Below are 25,213 nucleotides of genomic sequence, written 5' to 3' on the forward strand. Positions count from 1 at the left end.
TTTTAATCCAATTTTTGCTTATTTTAATACCAAAATGGATTAAAATAAGCAAAATTGTATTAAAATAATAGCAGCTTATTTTAATGCCTTTTAATTTTCTGTGAAAATGAATGTTTTTGAAAATTAATCTTTTTAAAAACCAAAAAAAATCGTTTTTCTTTGAAATAAATTTTTTTTTGTACCGTTAAAAGAAGAATTTACGAAGAATGAAGATGAGAAATAAAAGATCCTTGAAGTTTTGCTTCTGTCTTATCTTGTAGTTTGATTTTTGCACGAGTCTGCAGAGAAATTGCTAGCTCACCATAGCTATAAAGAGCAGTACATTCATTTTCAAAGACATTGAGAGAAAGAGAGAAGGAGAGAAAAGACCAGCAAAAGACGTTATGTATAGTGTACATACATATATAAATACAGTATATACCATGAGATTCATTGCTGAATAGTCACAACCAATTCTCAAGAGTTAAAGCATCTCATATTGATGGAATACATATAATTTTACCATCATATTCGCACATTAATTCAATTTTAGTACCGAACTATTTTCATAATTGGTATTTTATGATTCTTTTTTATATATGCAAAAAAAAAAATTCTATGGTGAGAAAGCTGAGAAAGTGTTGAGAGTACGATTTCTATTTATGCCAATATTTTCGAAAATTATTACCACGTAAATCGCTTCCTAATGGAAGTTGAATTCTATAATAATATTATTGAACTAAATATATAGTAGCAATTTGTAAATTCAAAATCATTTTTTCTTTTTACACTGAATTTCTTTCAGAAAGTGTGTATTTTTATTATTTTTTTTTTCACTTAATTTCTATGAGGGAAAAATAAAATTTACTGATATTAAAAAAATTAGCGTACTTGAAGAAAAATTATTATGAGAAAAAAAATATAAGATATATGCGACCACCCACCCTGAACGCGACGCACAGCCTAAAGCATCTTAGTTTAATCATGAGCCATAAAGAGTTGTCTCTCTTAATAATGCCCTCTAGTTCAGAATCATTACGAATCATGTTTAGAATCATTAATTAACATTCTTCTAATTAGATCAAAATACACTACACAGAAAATTAAAAGGCATTAAAATAAGCTGCTATTATTTTAATCTAATTTTGCTTATTTTCATCCATTTTGGTATTAAAATAAGCAAAATTGGATTAAAATAATAGCAGCTTATTTTAATGCCTTTTAATTTTCTGTGATACATTTGCAATAATAGTAAACCTATTAAAAATTAAAGTAAATTTTATTAAAATCAAATCAAATAATTTAAAAACTCAATATTTTTGATTACTTTGTGTTAGTTGAGGGTTAATTCTTATCGGTTTTAGCATTGGACAAAATCATCCGCAAAAAAAAATAATACTTCTTAAATTTTTTGGTTATAGCATTCATAGAAAATTAAAAGGCATTAAAATAAGCTGCAAATTATTTTAATCCAATTTTGCTTATTTTAATACCAAAATGGATTAAAATAAGCAAAATTGGATTAAAATAATTTGCAGTTTATTTTAATGCCTTTTAATTTTCTGTGTTATTACTGAAAAACATTTTCATTTCAAACAATAGTATATTATGTGGCAAGCACGTAAAGTAGCACTTTTTAGGTGAGGATGTAATTTTCAGTACGAGCTGTCGCACAGACAGCGAGTATTGAAATCATCCTAACCTAAAAATTACTACGTACGAGCCACATATGCTATTTTTTTCGCCATTGTTATGAAAAAGTGAAACAATTTTAATGTAGAAATATATATATATATTATTACAAAAATTATGCAAAAATTAACAACTGCCTAAAAAAGATTTTATAGGGCAGTTTTCTGCCTAAAAAAGTCTTTTTTAGGCAGTTGGCCCAAACTGCCTTAAAAAGTGCTACTTTATCTGCCCAAAACAGGCACAAAAAAGACACTTTTTCATGTCAATGGCGAAAAAAAAATGATTTTTCCGCGATTTTTAAAATCAAAACAATAAAAAATTATCCATAAATATTTGATTGATTGATTTTAAAAATCACACTAATTCGAATAAAACTTAAATTAGATGTGGATCATTGGAATAATATGATATATATATAGTAATTGACGAGATTTATCATTGCGGCGTCATTAAATGAATATGTTAACGATTCGGTTGGTGACGAGAGGAAAAAAGAAGCAATGCGCATATAAGTGAAGATACATCATGTTTTCCACTCGAACAACCGGTTTTCTCGAATATCATCTGTTTTCATTACTCTCATGGCTCTGTTTTAAAGGCAGAAAGTCACGTACATTTCTCACTTCTGACCCCCACTCTTCTTATCGAAATACTTTTTTTTTTTTTTTTTCTTTTTTCTTCTTTTCAAAGGTCATTTCTCTTCCCCACTGATGGTATGTAAATTATCCCAGTTATTTACATGATGGACATTGCTCTGTTTCTCATTTCTTCGGATATTGAAGCAGTAATTTGCTCTACTTCTTCTGTTTTTTTATTTTTCCCCCACAAGAACATTCTTTAAGTGCACTTAGAGAAGCAAACGTACACATTAATATATTTTTTTTCCGCAGTTGATCTTTTTTATAATTCGATACAGAAAAATGATTTTGCGAAACGTATTTTTTTTCAAATTTTTAATTATAAATTACGAATGTTATTATGTGTTTATGATTTACGATTAAAAAATTGGCGCATGATTATTCTGTAAAAATTATTATATAGTTAGAATTTTCATTTTAAAAAAAATTTTTGTTATATATTATTCTGCAGACGAATTTTTTTATTTTTCGAATTAGTATAGTGTCAGTGAATTTCTATTTTTTAAAACGAATTTTGTAGGTAATTTTTATTCGTCAAAATTGTTAAAACGTCGAATTTTTATTTATTCAAAATTGCAAAAGGGCCGAACAAATATAATTAACTGAAAGATTTGGACGCGATTTTAAAAATTCACCAATCAAAAAATTGTTAACAAAAATTGTGAATTTTAAAAATCGCGCCGAAATCTTTTAGTTGATTATTTGTTCGTCCCTTTTGCAAAGGATAAATAAAAATTCGGCGTTTTTAACAATTCTGATGAATAAAAATTAACTAAAAATTCTGTTAAGTAAAAATTTGCTTTCAAATAAATTTTTCTGTTAAGTAAAAATTCTTAAAACGCCGAATTTTTATTTGTCCGAAATTGCAAAAGGGCCGAACAAATAATCTATAAATACTGAATGATTTCGGCGCCGTTTTTAAAAAATTAACGATTTTCGTAAAAATTTCTAATTGGTGAATTTTAAAAATCGCGCCGAAATCTTTTAGTTGATTATTTGTTCGGCCCTTTTGCAAATTTGTACAAATAAAAATTCGGCGTTTTAAGAATTATGTGAAGTTAAAAATTTGTTTAACAAATTCTCTCAAATTCTAATTGAAAAAAAAATGAAAAATTCGATTAAAAAATAATGATCCACGCTCTGAAGAAAGGGTGTAATAAATTTTAATATATATTTTTAATTCTTTAAAAAACTACTTTTTAGTTTGAGGTTATGTTAATGGATTGAACCTCCTTAAGGCCAGAGAATAATTAAAATGATATTTAGTTGTTTTTTTTTTTTTTTTTGCGGTGTTATTTTAAAATAAGAAAACTGAAACATTGTTGCAGTCTGTCGAGAAGGGCGTTTGTGAAAAACACAAAGAATATAAAGTTTGACCCCGCAATGATGGTGGAACTCGACTTTTCAAAGGGCTGAACAACAGGAGGGCGTTTCAAATATATTTGAAAGCACTTAACTTGAAAAGTATACACTATTCGGGGATTGAATTCTTTTTTTTTTCTCATGGTTTGATTTACCGATGGCACTCGCACCAGGGAAGCACGAATTTCCCATATATATATATAGTTATTATACCTGGGAAAAAGTCGCAAACACCCTCGAAGAATAAAAAGCGTGAAGATCATTGAAGAAAGAAAGTGAACTGAATATAAATTGCCAAATATTTATCACTTATTGAAATGGGGCTTATTTTTTTTTTTTGAGTCATTTTAATAAATTAATCGCGCAAAAAGTCACGAAACGGAATTTAATTAAAAATTTTTGATTTTGATCATTAAAATAAATAATTTTGAAATAATATTGAGTATGTTTTCACTGTGTAGGTGAATTTAAAGAGAGGTTATGGCGCATTCACACCTTTTTGGCTGCTTGCAGGTTACCATGGCAACGCACGAGTGTGAGTGAGAGAGAAAATTTGAATATTCAAATTTTTAAATTTTCTGTCGCACTCACTCTCATGCGTTGCCATGGTAACCTACAGGCAGCCAAAAAGGTGTGAGAGCGCCTTTAAAGGCAGTTGTCATATTCTGCGCCTGCGCAGACACTTTATACTTTCTGCGTCTGCGCAGAATATATCCACTGCCATTTTGCGTCTGCGCAGAAGCTGTATACAAGCATTCTGCGCAGACGCAGAGTATATTTGCTGCTTTTAACCTAGTGGAAGATTAAATTTTTCAACACTGTTGAAAATGTGGTCCACTGATGACTATACATTCCTCTAAATAAATTAATTCCTATTTTTCTATAATGGAAAAAAGGAATTAAAAACAGTACAGTTCTTTTGAAAATAGCTTTCTTTAATTTTTTTTTTCGCACCTTCTGGAATGCTCGCGGCATATATCGGGATATATATGAAGAGCGCCGGAAATAGTATAATTTTTCTCGCAATGTAGATAATGAACAACAAACATAAAATACAGGAAGTTGGTCTGTTTTTTTTCCTTTTTTTTTGGATCTGTTTCTTATGGACCAGGATCCATTTTTACCCCCCCCCCCTGGACAGCAGAGAATTAACACTTCCATTTGCTTTATATGCCGGCTCGGTATGTAATATTACATACCATTGAGAGTCGAACGTGCCTTCGCATATATACTTTCATATATATATAGTATAATATACTAGACTTCAGCATACAGTACAAAATTTTATACGCGCAGGTATATAGTATTACATGTACCTTGACCCTGCATTTACCCTAATGGAATATCACCCAGCAACTAGCTAAGAAAATTTTATTGACTTTCCTTATATATATATATATTGCTCGAGGAACTTTTTTTTATAAACCCTGCGAATAAAAAAAAAAATAATAATGTCTAAAATTAGCACAATTAATATGTGAATATTATATGCATATTTCTCAGGGTTAAAAGGGTTAAGATACCGGTGTACAAAACTAGAAAGTTTAGTAAAATTTTATTAATTCTAACAGGTTCTCTTTTTTTTCGTTTCCCTTTTTACAACTTTGATGCGAGATTGTTTCGCGTTTTTAAACTCTTAAGCATTATACTTCTTGGTATTTTATATTTTTACGACAAAATTTATAATTTATTATTATTTTTATTAATATATAAATATTATAATTATTATTATTTGTATTAATATATAAATATTATAATTATTACTATTTGTATTAATATTAAAATTACTATTATATATTTTTCCCTAGAACACTGAGGTTTTCTGCGGAGAGACTAAAAAAAAAAAAAATAATTGAAAATTGCGGTGATTTCATAGAAAAATAAAATTCTTGATAAAAATTTTTTCTCTCTCCCTCTTTTTGTCTCTCTCTCTATATGTATATAATGAATTCTTTCTAATGCTGCGATTTATATAAAGATTATTTTAACTTTAAAAAATGTTTCATAATTTTTTGAATTTATGATGATTGTGTATAGTTTAACGAAAAGACATTAGGATATAAATTTCGATTATTAATGATATGAATAAAGACGTGAATTCATTATGATAGTATATACATATAATATCCCAATGAATAATTAGGATAAAATATATATATATTTCCGATTCACAAAATCACAACGGGGTTTCACTAATTTATTTTTCGTTTCTTTCTTTTTAAATCGTATTTTGAAATAATTAACAAAATTTTACAGTATTTGTTAGAAAAATAAAAATTGTTTTTTTTTTATTTTTTGCCAATTTGATTGCTTTTAATTACACACGACTTTTTAGATGGCCATTTTCAACCGTGCGTGGATTAAATTTAATCCTCCGAGAGTTTAAAGGCAGTAGATATATTCTACGCCTGCGCAGAAGCAGTATATTTTCTGCGCAGACGCAGAAAGGTAGTGGATATATTCTGCGCCTGCGCAGAAGCTGTATATTTTCTGCGCAGACGCAGAAAGGTAGTGGATATATTTTGCGCCTGCCCAGAAGCTGTATGGCAAACATTATGCGCAGGCGCAAAATATATCCACTACCTTTCTGCGTCTGCGCAGAAAATATACTGCTTCTGCGCATGCGTAGAATATATTAAACTCTCGGAGGATTAAATTTAACCCACACGCGATTGAAAATGGGCTCTATAATTGTAAATATATAATCATCGATTATTATGAATTATAACTTTCAAGTATATATATACGATTTCGTCGTCATATTGGTATTTCTAATACATAATAATCTAAACTGTATTCCCACGCAATAGCGATTTTACATCTATAAACGTGCGGCTTAGAAATGCAACCACCGAAGCAAAATTTTTCTTCTCACTTGTGTGTTAAATGCTTTTTGCATATTATTATTATTATTATTCGTTTGTAACGCATATTTTTTTTAATCACCATATGAATGAATTTATATTTCACACCTTTTCATCAAGTATTACATATATTTTTTTATATATTGAAATTCTAGAAATATTACCATTTTTAGTCAGATTCCATAAATAGACAATAATTTTAGAAAAAAAAAAAAATTATTTTTCTATAGGAAAAAAAATAATTTTATAAGAAAAAAAAATTGGTTTTTTTTTTTTTGTTTTTGTAAAATCAACACAATTTCTTTGCTTTTTTATGATAATTTGGAATTTGTATTTTTTTTCTTTTTCAAGTAATACATTCTTTTCACACCGCGTGCGCGTTAATAATTCAAGGTGGAATGTTTTAACACGCATAGAAAATGTCACCGCAGAGTTAAAATACGTGTCACCTTTACTATATACGTTCACAGAGAATAATAATAATAATAAAAAAATAATAGTTCTTTTTTTGTTTAAATAAAATATGAAAATAATAATAATAATTAAATAAAATATACACGGAAAAAAATCTTATATCTGGAATCTTATATGTTTCTCTAGAATAGCGAAAACTTTCAATCATTTTTTTTCCGTTTATGAAAATTTTAAATATTTCATTTATTTAAAATTATTTTCTATAATTAATTGTAAAAAAAAATTAATTAAAAAAGTAATTTTAAATAAAATTTGCAAAGAAATATCTAAATATAATAATTGTGAGTGGTATATATATATATATATATATATATATATATATATATATATATATATATATATATATTTGCATTTAACAAAGCCGTATAACAATCATAAATCGGATCAGAATAATTTTCCTAATGATTAAGACATGATCATATTATATATATATATATTTATATGTAATGTCAAAATGGAAACTAATAAAGTTGGAAAAATAAATCCATCGAATTCAATAAATCGCAGCTTTAGATCTAGTTTATCTTTTTCCATTCGTCAGGTTTATGACCGTAGATTACGTATGGAGGATTTGTAATAGCATTTCAATGCTCTCGAAGGGTTATTCTATATACATATATGTAACAAAATATTATTCTATTTTATGCCTACAGTTTACATGCGCAACGACCTTCTATTAATAAGTATGATATTGCTCTTATAAGTGCCTTTAGAATCTCAGATGTACATTTATAAAATTTTTTAAACAAAATAACAACATGAGAAAAAAATTTCAAAATAAAAAAAAAATTAAATAATAATAAAAAAAATAATAACAGCAATAATAATTTAATAATAATACTAATACTAATACTAATACTAATACTAATACTAATACTAATACTAATAGTAGTACTAGTACTAATACTAATACTAATAATAATACTAATAGTAGTATTAGTACTAGTACTAATACTAATACTAATACTAATACTAATACTAATAATAATACTAATAGTAGTATTAGTACTAGTACTAGTACTAGTACTAATACTAATACTAATAGTAGTATTAGTACTAGTACTAGTACTACTACTAGTACTACTACTAGTACTAGTCTAATACTAATACTAATAGTAGTACTAATACTAATACTAATAGTAGTACTAATACTAATACTAAGTACTAATATTAGACTAGTACTAGTACTACTACTAGTACTACTACTAGTACTACTACTAGTACTAGTCTAATACTAATACTAATAGTAGTACTAATACTAAGTACTAATATTAGACTAGTACTAGTATTAGTACTACTACTAGTACTAGTCTAATACTAATACTAATAGTAGTACTAGTACTAATACTAATAGTAGTATTAGTACTAGTACTACTACTAGTACTAGTCTAATACTAATACTAATAGTAGTACTAATACTAATGCTAAGTACTAATATTAGACTAGTACTAGTATTAGTACTAGTACTAGTACTACTACTAGTACTAGTCTAATACTAATAGTAGTACTAGTACTAATACTAATAGTAGTATTAGTACTAGTACTAATACTAATAATAATACTAATACTAATACTAGTACTAGTACTAATAATAATACTAATAGTAGTATTAGTACTAGTACTAGTACTAATACTAATACTAATAATAATAATAACAGCAATTGTCTTTTTATAATAATAATTTAAATATTCCTATTATTAACTTCACGTAAACTGATTTTGATTTTTCGACGGAAATGTATGTCTCTATAAATAATATTAAGGAAAACGAAAAAAAAACAGTTACAGCTATAGAAATTTTCACTTCGAAAGATTAATTCGCTCACCAGGATGTGAATTATTACGAATCATCATTTGAAATTAGAATTTTTTTTTTTTTTTTTAAATAAAAATAATTGTTATTGTCATCCGGATGAAATAAAATTTCTTTTCGTATCGGAAATCAAATATATTGATGAATAAAATTTAAAAAAAAAAAATTGGTTATTTTTTTTTTTGCAATGAATGTTTGCGAGTAAAAATAATAATTTTGCGAAATAAAAGCAATAGCGCGAGCAAGTGAAAAAAATTGAAAATTAATTTTCTATTTATATTAAATGCAGGTTAAATTTTGCATAATTTTCATGTAAATCATTTATACGAAAGAATTTTCTTCGATATTCGATTGAATTTTAATTATATAAGATATAAAGTATTATAATTATAATTATTAGGTTATAATTAATATATAATTATAATTATAATTATTAGGTTATAATTAATATATAATTATAATTATTATTATTATATAATTAATATGAATTATTATAATTTTAATTATATTATTGTTGCTATAATTTTTGAAAAAATAAAACATTTAAAAAATTCAATTTTTTGTAAATTGTTGCAAAAAAAATAAAAATTAATTTTCCTCGTGTGCCGCTTTTGTTGTTTCGGAATTGTAAATCGCAAATTCAACGAAATTGAAGTTTGCATTCTGAGTATAAATGATTATATATGAGAATTCTTTGCAAATGTTTCTTATTTCCATTATACATTTACACATTGAAAGTTGGTAAATTATAATCGCTATATGTATATATATATATATATATATATATATATATATATATATATGTGAAGATTATATATATATATATATATATACGATGCAAAAAGAACATATTTAGCTGCGCGGCATAAAATGAGCTATAGGATTTCTTCCCGCGAGAATGGATACGTGATCCCGATGAAAACATGGTCCATGGCACTTTTTTTTGCCGATACGTGCAAATGCAGCCTAAACAATAAGAAAAACATCTGCACGACTCCAAAAACAGAAACAATGGGAGTTTATTTATTTATTTTTTTTTTTTAATCGGTAAAATTAATTTCAATTAAAAAAAATTAATTTAGTGCAAAATTTTCATATTTCATGAAAAAAAAAATTACAAAAAAAATTAAATTTATACACGGAAAAAAATCTTTATCTGGAACAGCGATTTGTTTCTCTAGAATAGCGCAAAACTTTCGCTATACGAATGAAACTTATCGCTGTTTCAGGTAAAGATTTTTTTTTTCCTTGTAAAAAAAATTAATTTATAAAAAAAAAAATTTTTTTTTCTATAAAAAAATAAAACTTGTAGTACTGTTTTTTTTTTTAAAGGAAAAAATAATTTCTTGTTAAAGAATTTGAAATTAATTTTGCCATTGTTTATTAGTGATAAAAAATTATTTACATTGAAAAATATTATTTCCCCAAAAAATGCTTAGTTCGTGTTATTATATATATATGCTGAGCGAGTCACTTTCTATTCAAACATATATCATATATGTGTATATATATGAAATATGACGACTCTTCGTAAACAATATATATATATTTCAATATACAATGTTTCATTGTTCATTATAATCTTGTTTCAAAATTCCGAAAAAAAAAATTCTTTTCAAAAATGGAAATAATTTAATTTTATGAAAAAATTAATTCTCTAAAAAAAAAATCACCATGGATAGAATAATATTTTTTTTCGAATTTTAACAATTTTTTAAATAACAAAATTTTCAATTACCGAATTTTAATTTGTCCGAATATTTATTTGTACCATTTTTTAATTGACAGAATTTTAATTTGTCCGAATTTTTAAGACGCCGAATTTTCATTTGTTCGAAATTAAAAATTTGTCCGAACAAAAAATCGACACAAAGATTTTGGCGCAATTTTTGAAAATTGACCAATTAGAAATTATCAAGAAAATCGTGATTGGTCAATTTTTGAAACTGGCGCCGAAATCTTTTATGGTGGATTATTAATTGTTCGGACATTTATGTAATTTCGGACAAATGAAAATTCGGCGTCTTAAAAATTTATATTTATGAATAAAAATTCGGATACATTAAAATTCAAGCGTCTTAAATATTCTATCAAATATTCGTTAAAAATTAAAAAATGCAGACAATTTAAAATTCGGTTCATTTAAAAGTTTGAATCACATAAAATTCTAGTAAATGAAAATTTTGTTAAATTAAAATTCGATTAAAAAAAAATTAATATAAAAATTTGGTATAGCTAAAAATTTTTTTTATGTAAAATTATTATTTGATTTAATTAAATATTATTTTTAAATTACTCCTTTAAAATACAATTTATCCAATTCAAAGAAACAATTATATTTGATTCAGATAAATATTTATTTGATAAAATAGTAAAGTAAAAAATTATTCAAAATCAAAAATAAATTTTGTTTGAATCAAATAATTTTTTTTGTCAACAGTGTAATATAAATTTAATTTATTGCGAATAAAATCGATTAGAAATCGTGCGCGAAAAAGAAAATCGATACAAATCGAATCGGATGCTATCTATGTTTTTTTTTTTTTTTTTTTTTAATATCGATAGATGCGTTTGTGAAGATCTCCGCGAATCTTTCGACCTTCAAGTCGATAATGGCTCTGAGAGATGCTCGTAATAACTGGTCATGGACCCGTTCGCCTTTCAGAGACTATATATATATATATATATATACTTCATCATTGGATGCATCGCTTTGTCCTTGATCAGACCGCACGAACAATAATATAGTTAGAAAACAGCTCTAGGACAAAAGATATTTGATTCGCTATCGGTTATCGCCGCCGAGATCGTAAAAAAAAAAAAATGAAAATAATCTCAAAATGAGTCCAACTATTATATATCTCTGATCAATTAATTTTCTTCACATATATTCGTAATTAGAGTGGAAATTTCTATTTTCTTACCGATGAAATTTATTTATTGTGAAATTTCTCATAATAGAATTTCATTAAAAATAAAAAAAATTTATTTTAATAAAAAAAAATATGAATTATATATTATATTTTTGTCATTTAGGAAAAATTTCCCCCCCCCAAAAAAATAAGACTATATTATATTTGTAAATGTTACAAAACTATAAATTAAAAAAAATGTATTATTATGTTTAACAAAAAAAAAAGAAAAACTTGGAGATAATAACCGATAAATACAATAATTTAATAATTGCCCCGTAAATATTTAAACGTTTTTAGTAAATAATTAAATTTCTTGACAAAGTTTGAACAAAAAATTTACCATTCATAAATTTTTGCATATATATATTTTTTTTTCTTTTGCACTTTTTGGTTCAAGAATGAATGGTGGTTTCAAATGTAAAGAAAAATTGACACTTTTTATTCATTCGATTCTTAAAAAGGTAAAGTGAGAAATAATTTGTCTGTAATTTACATTATTACACTTAGTTATATACGTATTTTTTTTCCTGAACTTGTTTTCTATGGTTTTTTTTTTTTTTTTTTTTTTTTTTTTTTTTTTTTCAACTAGAGGAAAATAATGTCATTTATGCGGTGAAAGAAATGTCCTAATTATTCACGGTTAATTATATAATTTTTGCAAATAATATTTTCCGTAGATTATTATCTTTTTTTTTTTTTTGCAATTTATTTTAAAAACTGCGATAATTGATAAAATAGTTAGACAATAATAATAATAATAATAATAATAATAATAATAATAATAATTATTATTCTTATTATTATTATTATAATAAGTATAAAATAATTATAATAATAATAATTATTATTATAATTAATAAAATTGTTAGACAATAATAATAATAATTTATTTTTTATTTATTTATTAATTATATTTCATAAATGGCAATTAATACAATAAATTAATTATTATTATTTTATAATTAATAAATGACCTATATAAATAATATATTTTGAATATAGAATAAAAATTTCTTTAGAAATAAAAAAATTCTTTAAAATAAAAGGGTACCCAAATAAAAATATATTAAAAAAAAAAAATATTCTTTAATGAATATAATGATAATAAATTTAAAAGTGATGATTATTTTTAAAGAGCAGAAAAATTGCGATGTATTTCAAATAACTTGTAAGTGCGATTGTACACGCAAAACTGCAAAACGTATGTCGATAATAAAAAAAAAAAAAAAAAAAAAAAAAAAAAAAAAAAACAAGATGAACACAAGGACTCAAGAAAATTAGCATTCATTCCTACTACGCGAGAGACCACCTCTCTTCCTACGCAGAGACAAAACGCTTAATGCTCATTGATTTGCAATACGAATTAGTTCTCGTTACCTCTTTTTTTTTCAATTGTTAAATCAGGAAATGCAATTTATATTCTTTTTTTTTTCAAACAAGTTCATCAATTATCATTAGTTTATTAACATTATTAATTAATTTGCCTCATTAAGTATTATTTAACGTTATTATTATTAATTATTATTATTATTATTCTTATTGTTATTATTATTATTATTCTTATTATTATTATTATTATTATTATTCTTATTATTATTATTATTACTATTAATAATAATAATTTTTTGATTTTATTCATACTATAATTTTATAATTATTTATATATTTTTTTAAAAATATTTTTTATATTTTCTATATCCAGAGAAATGTTATATTTGTCTCACAATATTTATTTGATTCAAATAAATTTTTATTTGATTTAAATATAAAAATTTATTTACGTCAAATAAATATAGTAGGCTAGTAGTCTGTGAGACAAATATATACGTTTATTCAACTCAAATATATTATATTTGGTTCAAATAAAACATTTCTCTGGGTGTAATTAATTTTTTTTTTTTTGCATAAAATCGTTTAATCTATAAACAAATTCCTTAGGATTTTTTACCATTCCACACGATAATATTAAAGGAAAAAAAAATTTTCATTTGAAACAGCGATAAGTTTCACTGGAACAATGATATATGTTTCACTAAAATAGCGAAAATTTTCGCTATTCTAGAGAAATATATCGCTGTTACGAAAGATTTTTTTCCACGAACAGAGAAGTAGAAAAATTAAAAATTCATATATATAAAAAGTAGCCCTTACCTTTTCTTTGCGTCCATGAAATTATTCTTCTCCATAAATTCCTCCAGTTGAGATTCGAAATTTCAAAATCACTTTTGATCATTCTCACTGGAAAATAATAATTTTTTTTTTCTCGAAAAAAAAGAAAATAATCCTCCTCTACAAGTTTTGCTCTAAGAAAAATAAAGAAGAAAATAAAATAATAATAAAATTAAATATATATATATATATATATATATATATAATTTGAAATCTATGGTAAATTATTATTATTTATTTTCGGATTTTTTTTTTTTTTGAATTATTGACGTTTAAGAAAATGGTCACACATGATTGACGAATCGAGTTCAGTGTACGCTATATATAATTTGTTTATCTTTGATCACATACTAACACCGATAAAATGATAATGTGGAAAGATATAATTGCGGTGCCAATTGCTGCATTAAACGATTTTTTGATTATTATCTTTTGAACTACATATATATATATAGATGAATAAATCACTGCGTGTATTAAATCTCTTTCACGTGTGTAGTGTTGATTTCCTGTATGAAAAAAAAAATAATAATTTTCTAATCTTAACTACCACTTGCGTCCTCTTTGTATATTTTTTAAATTATATAATGATACATTTCTATATAGGAAAATTTACTTTCTCGAAATTTACCCCCCTCCCCATCCCCTAAATATTTATTACGCTTTACTTTCTCAATATATTTTTTAATTGTAAGTAAATGTTAATTTTCGAAAAAAAACAATTTTCCTTTCTTGTGAAATAATTATAATATAATAAATAATGAAATAATTAATTAAAATAAAAATAAACTAATTTTGTGAAATTAATTAATTATTTCATTATTATTATTATATATATATATGGTTTAATTTAAAAAAATGTTATCATATTGGATTAGAATTTTTAAAAAGTAACCGCAGATTCGTAATCAGTGACCCCGAAAACCTCCGAGTAAACAATTTCACGTGTTTAACTCAATTATTTAAATTTTGGGCTACTATTTTAAATCCGCCATTTTGAATTTTTGGAAACTAATACCGGATTCGTAATCAGCGACCCTAAAAACCCCCGATTAACAAGTTTCAGGCGAATCTAAACGATTTTTCAATTTCTGTCCACCATATTGGATCCGCCATTTTGAATTTTTGGAAACTAATACCGGATTCGTAATCAGCGACCCCAAAAACCCCCGAGTAACAAGTTTCAGTCGAATCTAAACGATTTTTCAATTTTTGTCCACCATATTGGATCCGCCATTTTGAATTTTTGAAAACTAATACCGGATTCGTAATCAGCGACCCCAAAAACCCCCGAGTAACAAGTTTCAGTCGAATCTAAACGATTTTTCAATTTTTGTCCGCCATATTGGATCCGCCATTTTGAATTTTAAATAGAGATTTGTCATCAACCATTGAAAATTTTTTTAAAACTGACATCAAATTTGTAACCAGCGACCTCGAAAACCCCTAAGTAGTAATTTTCACGAGTCTAGCTCAATTTTTAATTTTATCCGCCATATTTAATTCGCCATTTTGAATTTTTGAATTTTGAATGGAGATACGTTATCAGTTTGTAAGTAAACTATATGTTGTGGTTATTTTTATCGTCATATGTGAAGCTTTAAACAATAATATAGATCATATTAGTGGATTTTTTGTTTTTTTATGTCGTTTAGGCGCCATATTTAAGTCGCCATTTTGAATTTCAAAAAGCGCCCAACGGGATTATAAAGTAGACATTCCAAGCTAATTTTTCCAATATGATAAAATTTTTTTAAATTAAACTAATTATGGAGAGATGGGGTGGTCCGGTTGACAAAGAATAAATTATATATTATATAATTTATTATTATATTGTATATATATATATTATAAAATATATATATATATATGATTGTTTTTTTATTTATCACAGTATTTTGCAAGATTGCGTAGATTAATAAATAATGATTCGAAATGGCGCATTTAAAAAGTGTCCTGAGGAAGTTAAAAACTGTTAAAAATTATAGACTGACAAGATGTGCAATTTTCTTAATTCGTGTTCGGTGTATTATATACACACGTCGAGCGAGATCCACACTGTTTGGCGTGAGAAGATTACTTTTAAATTCTGGGAAGAGTAGGTTGATTGCCGCAGGCTCTATAAACATGACCATAAGCGCAAGAATATTTATGTGGAGTACGCCAACAAAAAAAAAAAAAAAAAAAAATATTTTCACGGATCATTTGATTTAAAAATAATATATCATCACCGAAATTTGGAAATTTATTTTAAGAAAATTTACTAATTTAGAAATTTTAATAATATCAATATTTCAATAAAAAAAAAAACCGAAAATATTTCAATTTGATAATTAAATTATTATTATTATTATTATTAAATTATAATTATCATTAAATTATTACAGGGAAAAAAAATTTCGCCTGGAACAGCGATAAGTTTTACTGGAATAGCTATATATGTTTCACTAAAGCAGCGAAAGTTTTCGCTATTCTAGAGAAACATATCGCTGTTACAGATAAAGATTTTTTTTACCTTGTATTATTATATTAAGTTATTCCACTAATATAATTAAGCAATGAATTGTAATGTAATTTTTTCTATACAAAAGAGGAAAATTTCTATATACAATGTAAATTTTATAAAACAAGGGGAATCCCATTTAAAAATTTGTATAAAAAATGGCGGGAAATTTAAAAATGAAATTTTTTTTTGCTTTCAAGAAAAAAAGAGAATTTTATATTATACTAATTTCTTTAGTGAAATTTAATTTCAATTCTTGTAGAGATAAGATTATTTTTTACTTGAAAATAGATTAATCGACATTATTGAATCTCTCCAATTATCTGTAAAAGAAAATCTCAAAGTACAATAATTTCATGATAAAATATCGCTTCGTTTTAAATATTACAAAATTAGAAATTAAATATGTGTCCGAATTTCTGAATATTCAAATGAACGAAATCAACTTTTTTTTTGTCGAAAAATTTTTTTTTTTAAAAAAGTACATTAAACATTTAATAAATTATTAAATTTTTTTTTGATACAGAAAACAATATATTTTATAATAAAATTTCAAATTAAAAAAAAATAATTAACAAATTTGTTCATTTGAACATTCAGAACTTTAGATACATGAAATTAATGATAATAAGTAAATAAAATATAAAATTTAATTATTATCATTAATAATAATTTATATTTTATTAACCACACAACAAGTTTGATTCTTTTTATATTAATATTTCAATTTTTTTTCGGCGCATGATTATACCTTAAAAATCATATTTTCATTTTAAAGAATTTTTATTTTTCGAATTATAGCATTTGGCAGTAAATTTTTTTTTTTTTATTAAATCGAATTTTTAAATGACAGAAATTTCAATTCACCGAATTTTAATTTGTTCTAATTTTTATTTGTACAAATTTTTAATTGATTGAATTTCCTAAGACGGCGAATTTTAATTTGTCCGAATTTTTATTTGTACGAATTTTTAAGACGCCGAATTTTAATTTGTACGAATTTTTAAGACGCCGAATTTTTATTTGTACGAATTTTTAAGACGCCGAATTTTAATTTGTCCGAATTTCTATTTGTACGAATTTTTAAGACGCCGAATTTTTATTTGTACGAATTTTTAAGACGCCGAATTTTAATTTGTCCGAATTTTTATTTGTACGAATTTTTAAGACGCCGAATTTTAATTTGTCCGAATTTTTATTTGTACGAATTTTTAAGACGCCGAGTTTGAATTTGTACGAATTTTTAAGACGCCAAATTTTCATTTGTCCGAAATTACAAATGGCCAAACAAACAATGGACAGAAAGATTTTGGCCCAACTTTTGAAAATTGACCAATTAGATAAATTATCAAAGAAAATCGTGATTGGTGAATTTTAAAACTGGCGCCGAAATCTATCTATCGATTGTTTGTTCGGTATAGTTTGTAATTTCGGACAAAAAAAAATTCGTTCAATTAAAAAATTGATACAAATTGTGTAATAAAATTTATTTTATAAAAAAAAATCTGTAAAATGATTCTGTTTCTGAAAAAATTCTGCCAATTTTTCTAATTAAAATTTCCCGTGACTTTTTCTAAAATAAAACATCCGGAAACGAAAATGTTGAACAGATTGTAAGCTTGTCACTCCTATATAGAAACATTTTATTACTTATATAGAATCTCTCTTATTATCGTTGTATTTTTTTTTACCCCTTCTAAAAACACGATCCTTATTTTCACATCTCGAGTAGATTTTATTTTACTTCACGTTCCAACCGTGAAGGTGATACCAGACATCGAAGCTAATTTCCATAAATCCGAGAGGTTCGGCGAGCGGTGCCCTCTTATTTGTATTCGCGAGTCTTGTAAAGTGCAAGCGTGCTCGTCCAGCAATGGGATTAAAATCGAATCGTGACCAGAGGCTCTCGTCGGAGCACAAAGGGAAATGTTTTTAAAGGAAAAATTTTTTTTTTGCAGAGATCAGCAACGGATTGCGCGAGAGTCGTTATACAAAAAAAAAATATATATATATATATATATATATATACGTCACGAAATTGAGTTTCGCGAAGAGAACAAAAAATCAAAGAAAACGGAATAATCAAAAAATTTATTCTTTTATCTCTTTTTGAATTAATTGAGTTTTTAATTCAATTAAATTATTTAGGTAACGAGCCTGCATTTTTCCTCCCCTCGTTTGAACGACAGACATCAGGAAGAATTTCTGGCATTTCAAACCGCAAGAGAGAAAAAAAAAGAGAGAGAGAAAGAGAGAGCTATATAAAATTCCAAACGAAAATCCCGCAGCGGCGATTCTTTTCGAGGTTCGCTTCTCCATAGGAGAAGGAGCATGTGCGCAACCGAGTACAGGGATAATTATTTATGCCCGATAGGATCTCGACTGGGGACTTGGAAACAAAAGAGTCCAAGAGATGAGAAAATGAGAGAGAGAGAGAGGAAGAGAGAATCGCGAAAGGACGTCTGTCGACAAAATAAGGAGGCTCCAATTCAGAGAGAGAGAGAGAGAAGGGAAAAAAAATGAACGATGTCCAGAGTCATGGGTTACCAAAGGTCCTGAGAATCCACGTTGAAAAATGAAATTAGAAGATTCAATGAATTCTCCATAAATTTATACAGAGTCCAATTTTTTTCGGAGATTTGTTTCGTCCGATTAGAGACAGCCGACAGTATAAATTTTGTATATGTCTTCACAGCAATTGTGCGCGGGCCAATTACGAAAAAAAAAATTGATTTTGCCACCGTTAAAAAAAAGGGAGGGAATAAAAATTAATACAGTTGAGAGTCAATTGCGTAACTTTTCCACTTCCCTTTTCATTTTGGAATTTTCACTTTCCCATTTTCCTGCTTTTCACATAACACTATCTACTTTTCCACTTTCTACCTCCTACTATCCATTTTCCTATTTCCCACATTCTACCTTCTACTTTCCACTACCTACTATTCACTTCCTGATTTCCTACTTTTTTCCTTCTATATTCCACTAAATATTATCCATTTTCCCATTTTCTACTTTCCACTAAGTACCATCCACTTCCCATTTTCTGCCTCTTATTATCCATTTCCCACTTTCTACCTACTTCTTTCCACTACCTACTATCTACTTTCTGATTTCACACTTTCTACCTCCTACTTTCCACTACCTACTATTCACATCCCGATTTCCTACTTTGTACCTCCTACTATCTACTTCCCGATATCCTACTCTTTTCCTCCTACTTTCCACTATCTACTATTCACATCCCGATTTTCTACTTTGTACCTCCTACTATCTACTTCCCGATATCCTACCTTTTTCCTCCTACTTTCCACTACCTACTATCCATTTTCCGATTTCATACTTTCCTCTACCTATTATCCACTTCCCAATTTCCCACTTTCTACCTCCTACTTTGTACCTCCTACTATCTACTTCCCGATTTTCTACTTTTTACCTCCTACTATCTACTTTCCAATTTCCTACTTTCTTCCTCCTTCTTTCCACTACCTATTATCCACTTCCCTATTTCCTACCTTGCACTAACTACTATCCACTTCCCATTATCTACCTCCTACTATCCCTTTTCCACTTTCTTTCACCTAATATCCACTTCCCGATTTCCTACTTTGTATTTCCTACTTTCCACTAACTACTATCCACTTCCCGATTTCCCACTTTCTACCTCCTACTATCCACTTCCTAATTCCTTACTTTCCACTACACTTCCCAATTTCTACTTTCTATTTTTCCACTTTTCACATCTTACTATCCATTTTCCTACTGTCTACCTTCCACTTTCCACATCTCACTATCCACTTCCCAATTTCCCACTATTTTCTACTATTAAACGATGTTTTTAAAAAGAAGTAAATATTGATTAAAAAGCGAAGTAGAATGTGGGAAAAGGTTGGTGGGAGGTGAGATATGGAAAGTGGGATGTCAAAAGTGGAAAGTAGGAGGTAGAAAGTGGAAATTGAAAAGTAGGAGGTGGAGGGGTATAAGTAAAAAATGGATAGTCGAAATTGGGAAATGAAGTGGAAAGTAGGAGGTAGAAAATAGGGAGTGGAAAGTGAAAAATGGGTGGTTGAAAGTGGGTTAACTGAGAAGTGGATAGTAGGAAATAGAAAATCGGGAAATGCATAGTTGGACATGGAACATGGAAAGTGTAATAAAAAAAGTAGGAAGTTGAAAGTGGAATGTTATGAGAAAAGTAGGAAATGAAATGTGGAAAATGGAATGTAAGTGGAAAATTTACAGAATTGCCCCCCTGCAAACGTTATAGTTAATAATTAAAATATTTTAACACAAAATAGAAATTAGATTATGAAATTTTCTTTTAACCAATCCCTTTTTTTTTTTTTTTTTAATTTTACAATATCCTCACATGATGAGAATGCAACTTGTCGTTGTGGTTTTATAAAATATAAACTTAAGCTGAAAATAAAATGCGGATTAGAACATGAGTTATGAATGAAATTTATAGAACGCTTGGGAACATCGGTATTATGTATATATATATGTATATGTACTGATATATAAATATATCTGATGCCGCACGACTTAACATATTCGTGGAAAGCAGCATCCTCTTACGGCGCAATTAATTGCACGGAAAATTCACTGGACGATACACTAAGTTATAGTCCATTATATATTGTACAACATACATTTCACTTTGAAATTGTACGGTTAAAACCTTTCGTGTGGCATGCAATTTGTCTTCATCTTCATGCTGATTCTATGATATTCTATGTGTATATATAATCGACAAAACGAGCCACATTTGATTTGATAATAAAATAGTAAAACAAAATTGAAATCACGAGAGAAATACTTGGGTGGTATTTTGTATTTGGATAAAAAAAAAAAAAAAATAGTTTTGCATCAAGAATTGATTGAATATTTTCATTTCTCTCAAAATTTTTCCAGATTGTAAAAAACAAATATTGTTGTAAAAATTGCGACAACAGAGGGGGGGGGAAATGATAACGTCACATACATATATCGAACAGGTTGAGAAAATTTAGAGTCGAGAAAGTGGGAACAAAGAAGGTGGGCCCCGGCTCAGGTGGGCCGAAATTTAGTTGCGGACTTTAGATTAAAAGTAGAAAGAGAGGTTTCTTTCTCAGCATGGGGCCACAGGTTCTATACTTGTAAAACAACTTGTAAAACGAGCAGACCGCACGAGCTCGTGAAGAAAGTCAACTTTGCAGCCGAGAAAATAAAATGGGGAATTCAAGGTGATTGAAATCTTATTTTTTTTTTTTCAAACCACAATGCTCTATTATAAATTTTACCAGTTTGCTAAAACAAAACAAATTTTTATCAAAAATTCAAAATTAAAAGAAAAAAAAAAAAAATTTTAAACTATATATACTATAAAATAGGAACAGAAATAGAATTCAGGACCGATTTGCAAGAATTTTCGATAATGCGACAGGTTGAAATCAAAAGAAGATTATATCCTTAATTATAAAGAATATGTTTTTATCCGTGAAACATGTGTTTTTACAATCTAACTTCTGAATCTCGTTCTTGAAAAAAAAAGAAAGAGAGAGAGAGAGGTAAAAAAAATGAAGGAGAAAAAGAAACCAAATGTGGCTCGTTCTGTGAGATATGAAATCCTGTATAAATGTATAAGTGCCAAACACAAGCGAAATATACCGGTCTTTTTGGTTCGTGCGAGAGCGCACCGTTTATATATATATATATTTCAAAACCTGCTAACGAACTTCCAGATGGTTATCACATATACCAAAACTATAGTCGGTGCATTATCGTCTTCGTCTTAAGGTCAGTTTAAAGTTGCTCGCAAGATGGACGTGTGAACTTACCTGAAACAAAAAAGAAAAATATAAAATTTAGAGAGAGAGAAAAAAAAAGTTATATCTTCTTCTAATTTAATTGGTTGTTAGCAACCTTGTAGGGCAAGTGTTTTACTCATTTTAAAATGAAAAGGTTAACACCTATTTGTAACCAAATGTTCGATCCTCCAATATTATTTAAATTTTTAGGTTAACACTAATTTAAAAGTATATCAAATTGATTAAAAATTTTACATCAATTTAATATTTTTGGTATTAATTTGATATTTTTGATCTAAAATTTACAGACAGTTTATCCATTTTGAAAAGGGAAAATAATCCAGGAAGATGAAATGCCCTTAAGGAGCGGATTTATCGATATAAATATATAGAAAAACAGGCGCAGGAAATTGTTGCAAATGAAAGGAAATGAAAAATGAAGGAAGTGTTAAGAAATGCTGTATTTTTTTTTTTAACACAAATCAAATACATAAATTGTCCAATAGAGAAAAACTAATCCGTAAGAAAATAGAAAATTCCATATTATCATTTTTCGATTTCCTTCTATTAATTTTTTCCACTCATCTCGCTAATCTAAAAAATTTAATCTTTCAAAATTTTGAAAAACAATTTTGAAAATCGATTCTGAGATTGCTTCTAAAACATATTTAAAAAAAACTCGTTGTAACAACAAAAGAAAAGAATATTTAATTACTGAGGCAAATCATATATGTTTCATCATAATTTTTATCAACACATTTTAGCAGAAGATATTGAGAATGAATTTTTAAAGTGGGACCATTAATCGCAGTTATCATATTCTTTTTTCATCGCTCATCCCGCCGCTGACTCGTAAAACAGCATCAGTGCATTTTTTTTTTTTTTTTTCATTGTTAAAAGAATATCTTTTGCGAGACACTCATAATTGTCCCCTTGACGCTAGTTTGTTCAACATTCTTCGCGTGTTAAAAATTATCGCGTATTCGAAGTTGCGCGCCATATAAGTCCAAATCCCTTCGGCATTATATGAAAGTAAAGAGATAAAGTCGAGAATGAAAAAAAATATGATCATAAAAAAAGGGATTAAAGTTAAAAGCCATATAAAACTAGGATCATATTTTGAAAAATGACATTCGATAAAAAAAAAAAAAATTACATCACTCCATATTAAGAAAATTTATTCCTCCCACAATAATTTTTCTAACTCTCAAAAATTTCAAAATTCACGGTGGTCTTTTGTGAAACTATATTATTTTTATGTTAATATACTATGAAATTCAAATTTTACAAAACATTTTAAGAATAAAAAGTAAATTTCTTTTTATGTTATTGAATAATGAATTGAACATTTTTATACCAATTTTGATATTGAAAATACTTTTTCAATATATATGGAAAAGAAAAAAACAAAAACAAAAAGAGAAGGAAATTATTGTGAGTGATTTGTAGCAGTAAATCTATACACAGCTATTAGCCAGACACTAATAGAGGCAGTAGAGGTGATGGTTTCAACCGAGACCGTATTTTCGCAAGAAAAAATCCAGCTGCTTGGGCAGTGCGCCTCCTTTAGCTTTGTTTCTTCTCTCCTCAATGGCTAATTAGAATAATTAACGAAGGCAGTTGATCTCGGAACTCGCCTCACGCACACGCGGCTCATCGTCATTATCGCTCCTTTTATTCCTGTATACATATATATATATATATATATAGAAGACATTTGGTCAAACCGGTTGTGTTTAATCTCAACTCGAAAGCTAAAACCATCCCGAACAAAATCTGTCCGGGTGGTGATCGGAAAGACACCAATAAGCAAAAAAAGGATTTGTGTCACGTAGAAAGGCAAATGCCGCATTCTACTGTCATGTCGGATGTAAATAAGCGAAGAATTATACGATTGGGAGATTAATTCCATAACTTTTCCACTTTCCGTTTTCCATTTTCCCACTTTTCATATAACCCATTTTTCATTTCCCATTATCCACTTTCCACCCATCATTTTTCACATTTTACTATCCACTTTCCGATTTCCCATTATTTTCCTCCTATTATTGCACTTCTCGATTTCCCACTTTCTACTTCCTACTATCTACTTTCCAATTTCCCAAATTCTACCTCCTACTTTTCACTACCTACTATCCACTTCCCGATTTCCTTCCCCCTAATATGCACTACCTATTACCTACTTTCCCATTTTCTACTTTCCACTAAGTACCATCCACTTCCCATTTTCTGCCTCTTACTATCCATTTCCCACTTTCTACCTACTACTTTCCACTACCTACTATCCACTTTCTGATTTCCTACTTTTCACTAACTACTATTTACATCCCGATTTCCTACTTTGTACCTCTTACTATCTACTTCCCGATTTCCTACTTTTTTCCTCTTTCTTTCCACTACCTACTATCCACATCCCGATTTCCCACTTTCTACCTCCTACTATCCACTTCCCGATTTCCTACTTTTTACCTCCTACTATCTACTTCCCAATTTCCTACTTTCTTCCTCCTACTTTCCACTACCTATTACCCACTTCCCTATTTTCTACCTTCCACTAACTACCATCCACTTCCCATTATCTACCTCTTACTATCCATTTCCCACTTTCTACCTCCTACTTTTCACTACCTACTTACTACCTCATACTATCCACTTCCCGATTTACTTCCTCCTACTTTCTACTGCTTATTATCCACTTTCCGTTTTCCCACTTTCCATATACCCATTTTTCATTTCCTATTATCCACTTTCCACCCACCATTTTTCACATCTCACTGTCCACTTTCCGATTTCCCATTATTTACCTCCTATTATCCACTTACCACATTCTACTTCCCAATTTTCCACTTTCCAATACCTACTATCCACTTCCTTATTTCCTACATTCTACCTCCTACTTTCCACTAACTACCATCCACTTCCCACTTTCTACCTTCTACTATCCATTTCCCAATTTCCCATTCTTACCACTTTATTTCTCAATTTCGACTTTCCATTTTCCTACTTTTCACGCCCCACTTT

At 27.5% G+C, this 25,213-nt stretch overlaps 2 protein-coding genes across 4 annotated transcripts in view; one reads left to right on the forward strand and one right to left on the reverse strand.

Annotated features, from left to right (window-relative positions):
- LOC127284173 (epidermal growth factor receptor) overlaps window positions 1-14,035 on the reverse strand; it is a 77,624-nt gene extending 63,589 nt beyond the window's left edge. The window contains exon 1 of the mRNA XM_051309491.1: window positions 13,889-14,035. Within this exon, the coding sequence (XP_051165448.1) occupies window positions 13,889-13,970 (82 nt within the window). The 5' untranslated portion in view covers window positions 13,971-14,035. The remainder of the gene's footprint in view (window positions 1-13,888) is intronic.
- The window catches only part of LOC127284175 (asparagine-rich protein-like), a 77,443-nt gene extending 54,527 nt beyond the window's left edge, over window positions 1-22,916 (forward strand). For all 3 annotated transcript variants that reach the window (XR_007843440.1, XR_007843439.1, XM_051309492.1), the window contains exon 5: window positions 22,501-22,916. Coding sequence is in view for 1 of the 3 variants with exons in the window: in XM_051309492.1 (XP_051165449.1) it covers window positions 22,501-22,518 (18 nt within the window). In the remaining 2 variants the exon portion in view is untranslated. The remainder of the gene's footprint in view (window positions 1-22,500) is intronic.
- Window positions 22,917-25,213: the final 2,297 nt, after the last annotated feature.

Source organism: Leptopilina boulardi, unplaced genomic scaffold, assembly GCF_019393585.1.
Source record: "Leptopilina boulardi isolate dan_hultmark-lab unplaced genomic scaffold, ZJU_Lbou_2.1 LbouV2_32, whole genome shotgun sequence".
In the NCBI taxonomy this organism is placed as follows: domain Eukaryota; kingdom Metazoa; phylum Arthropoda; class Insecta; order Hymenoptera; family Figitidae; genus Leptopilina; species Leptopilina boulardi.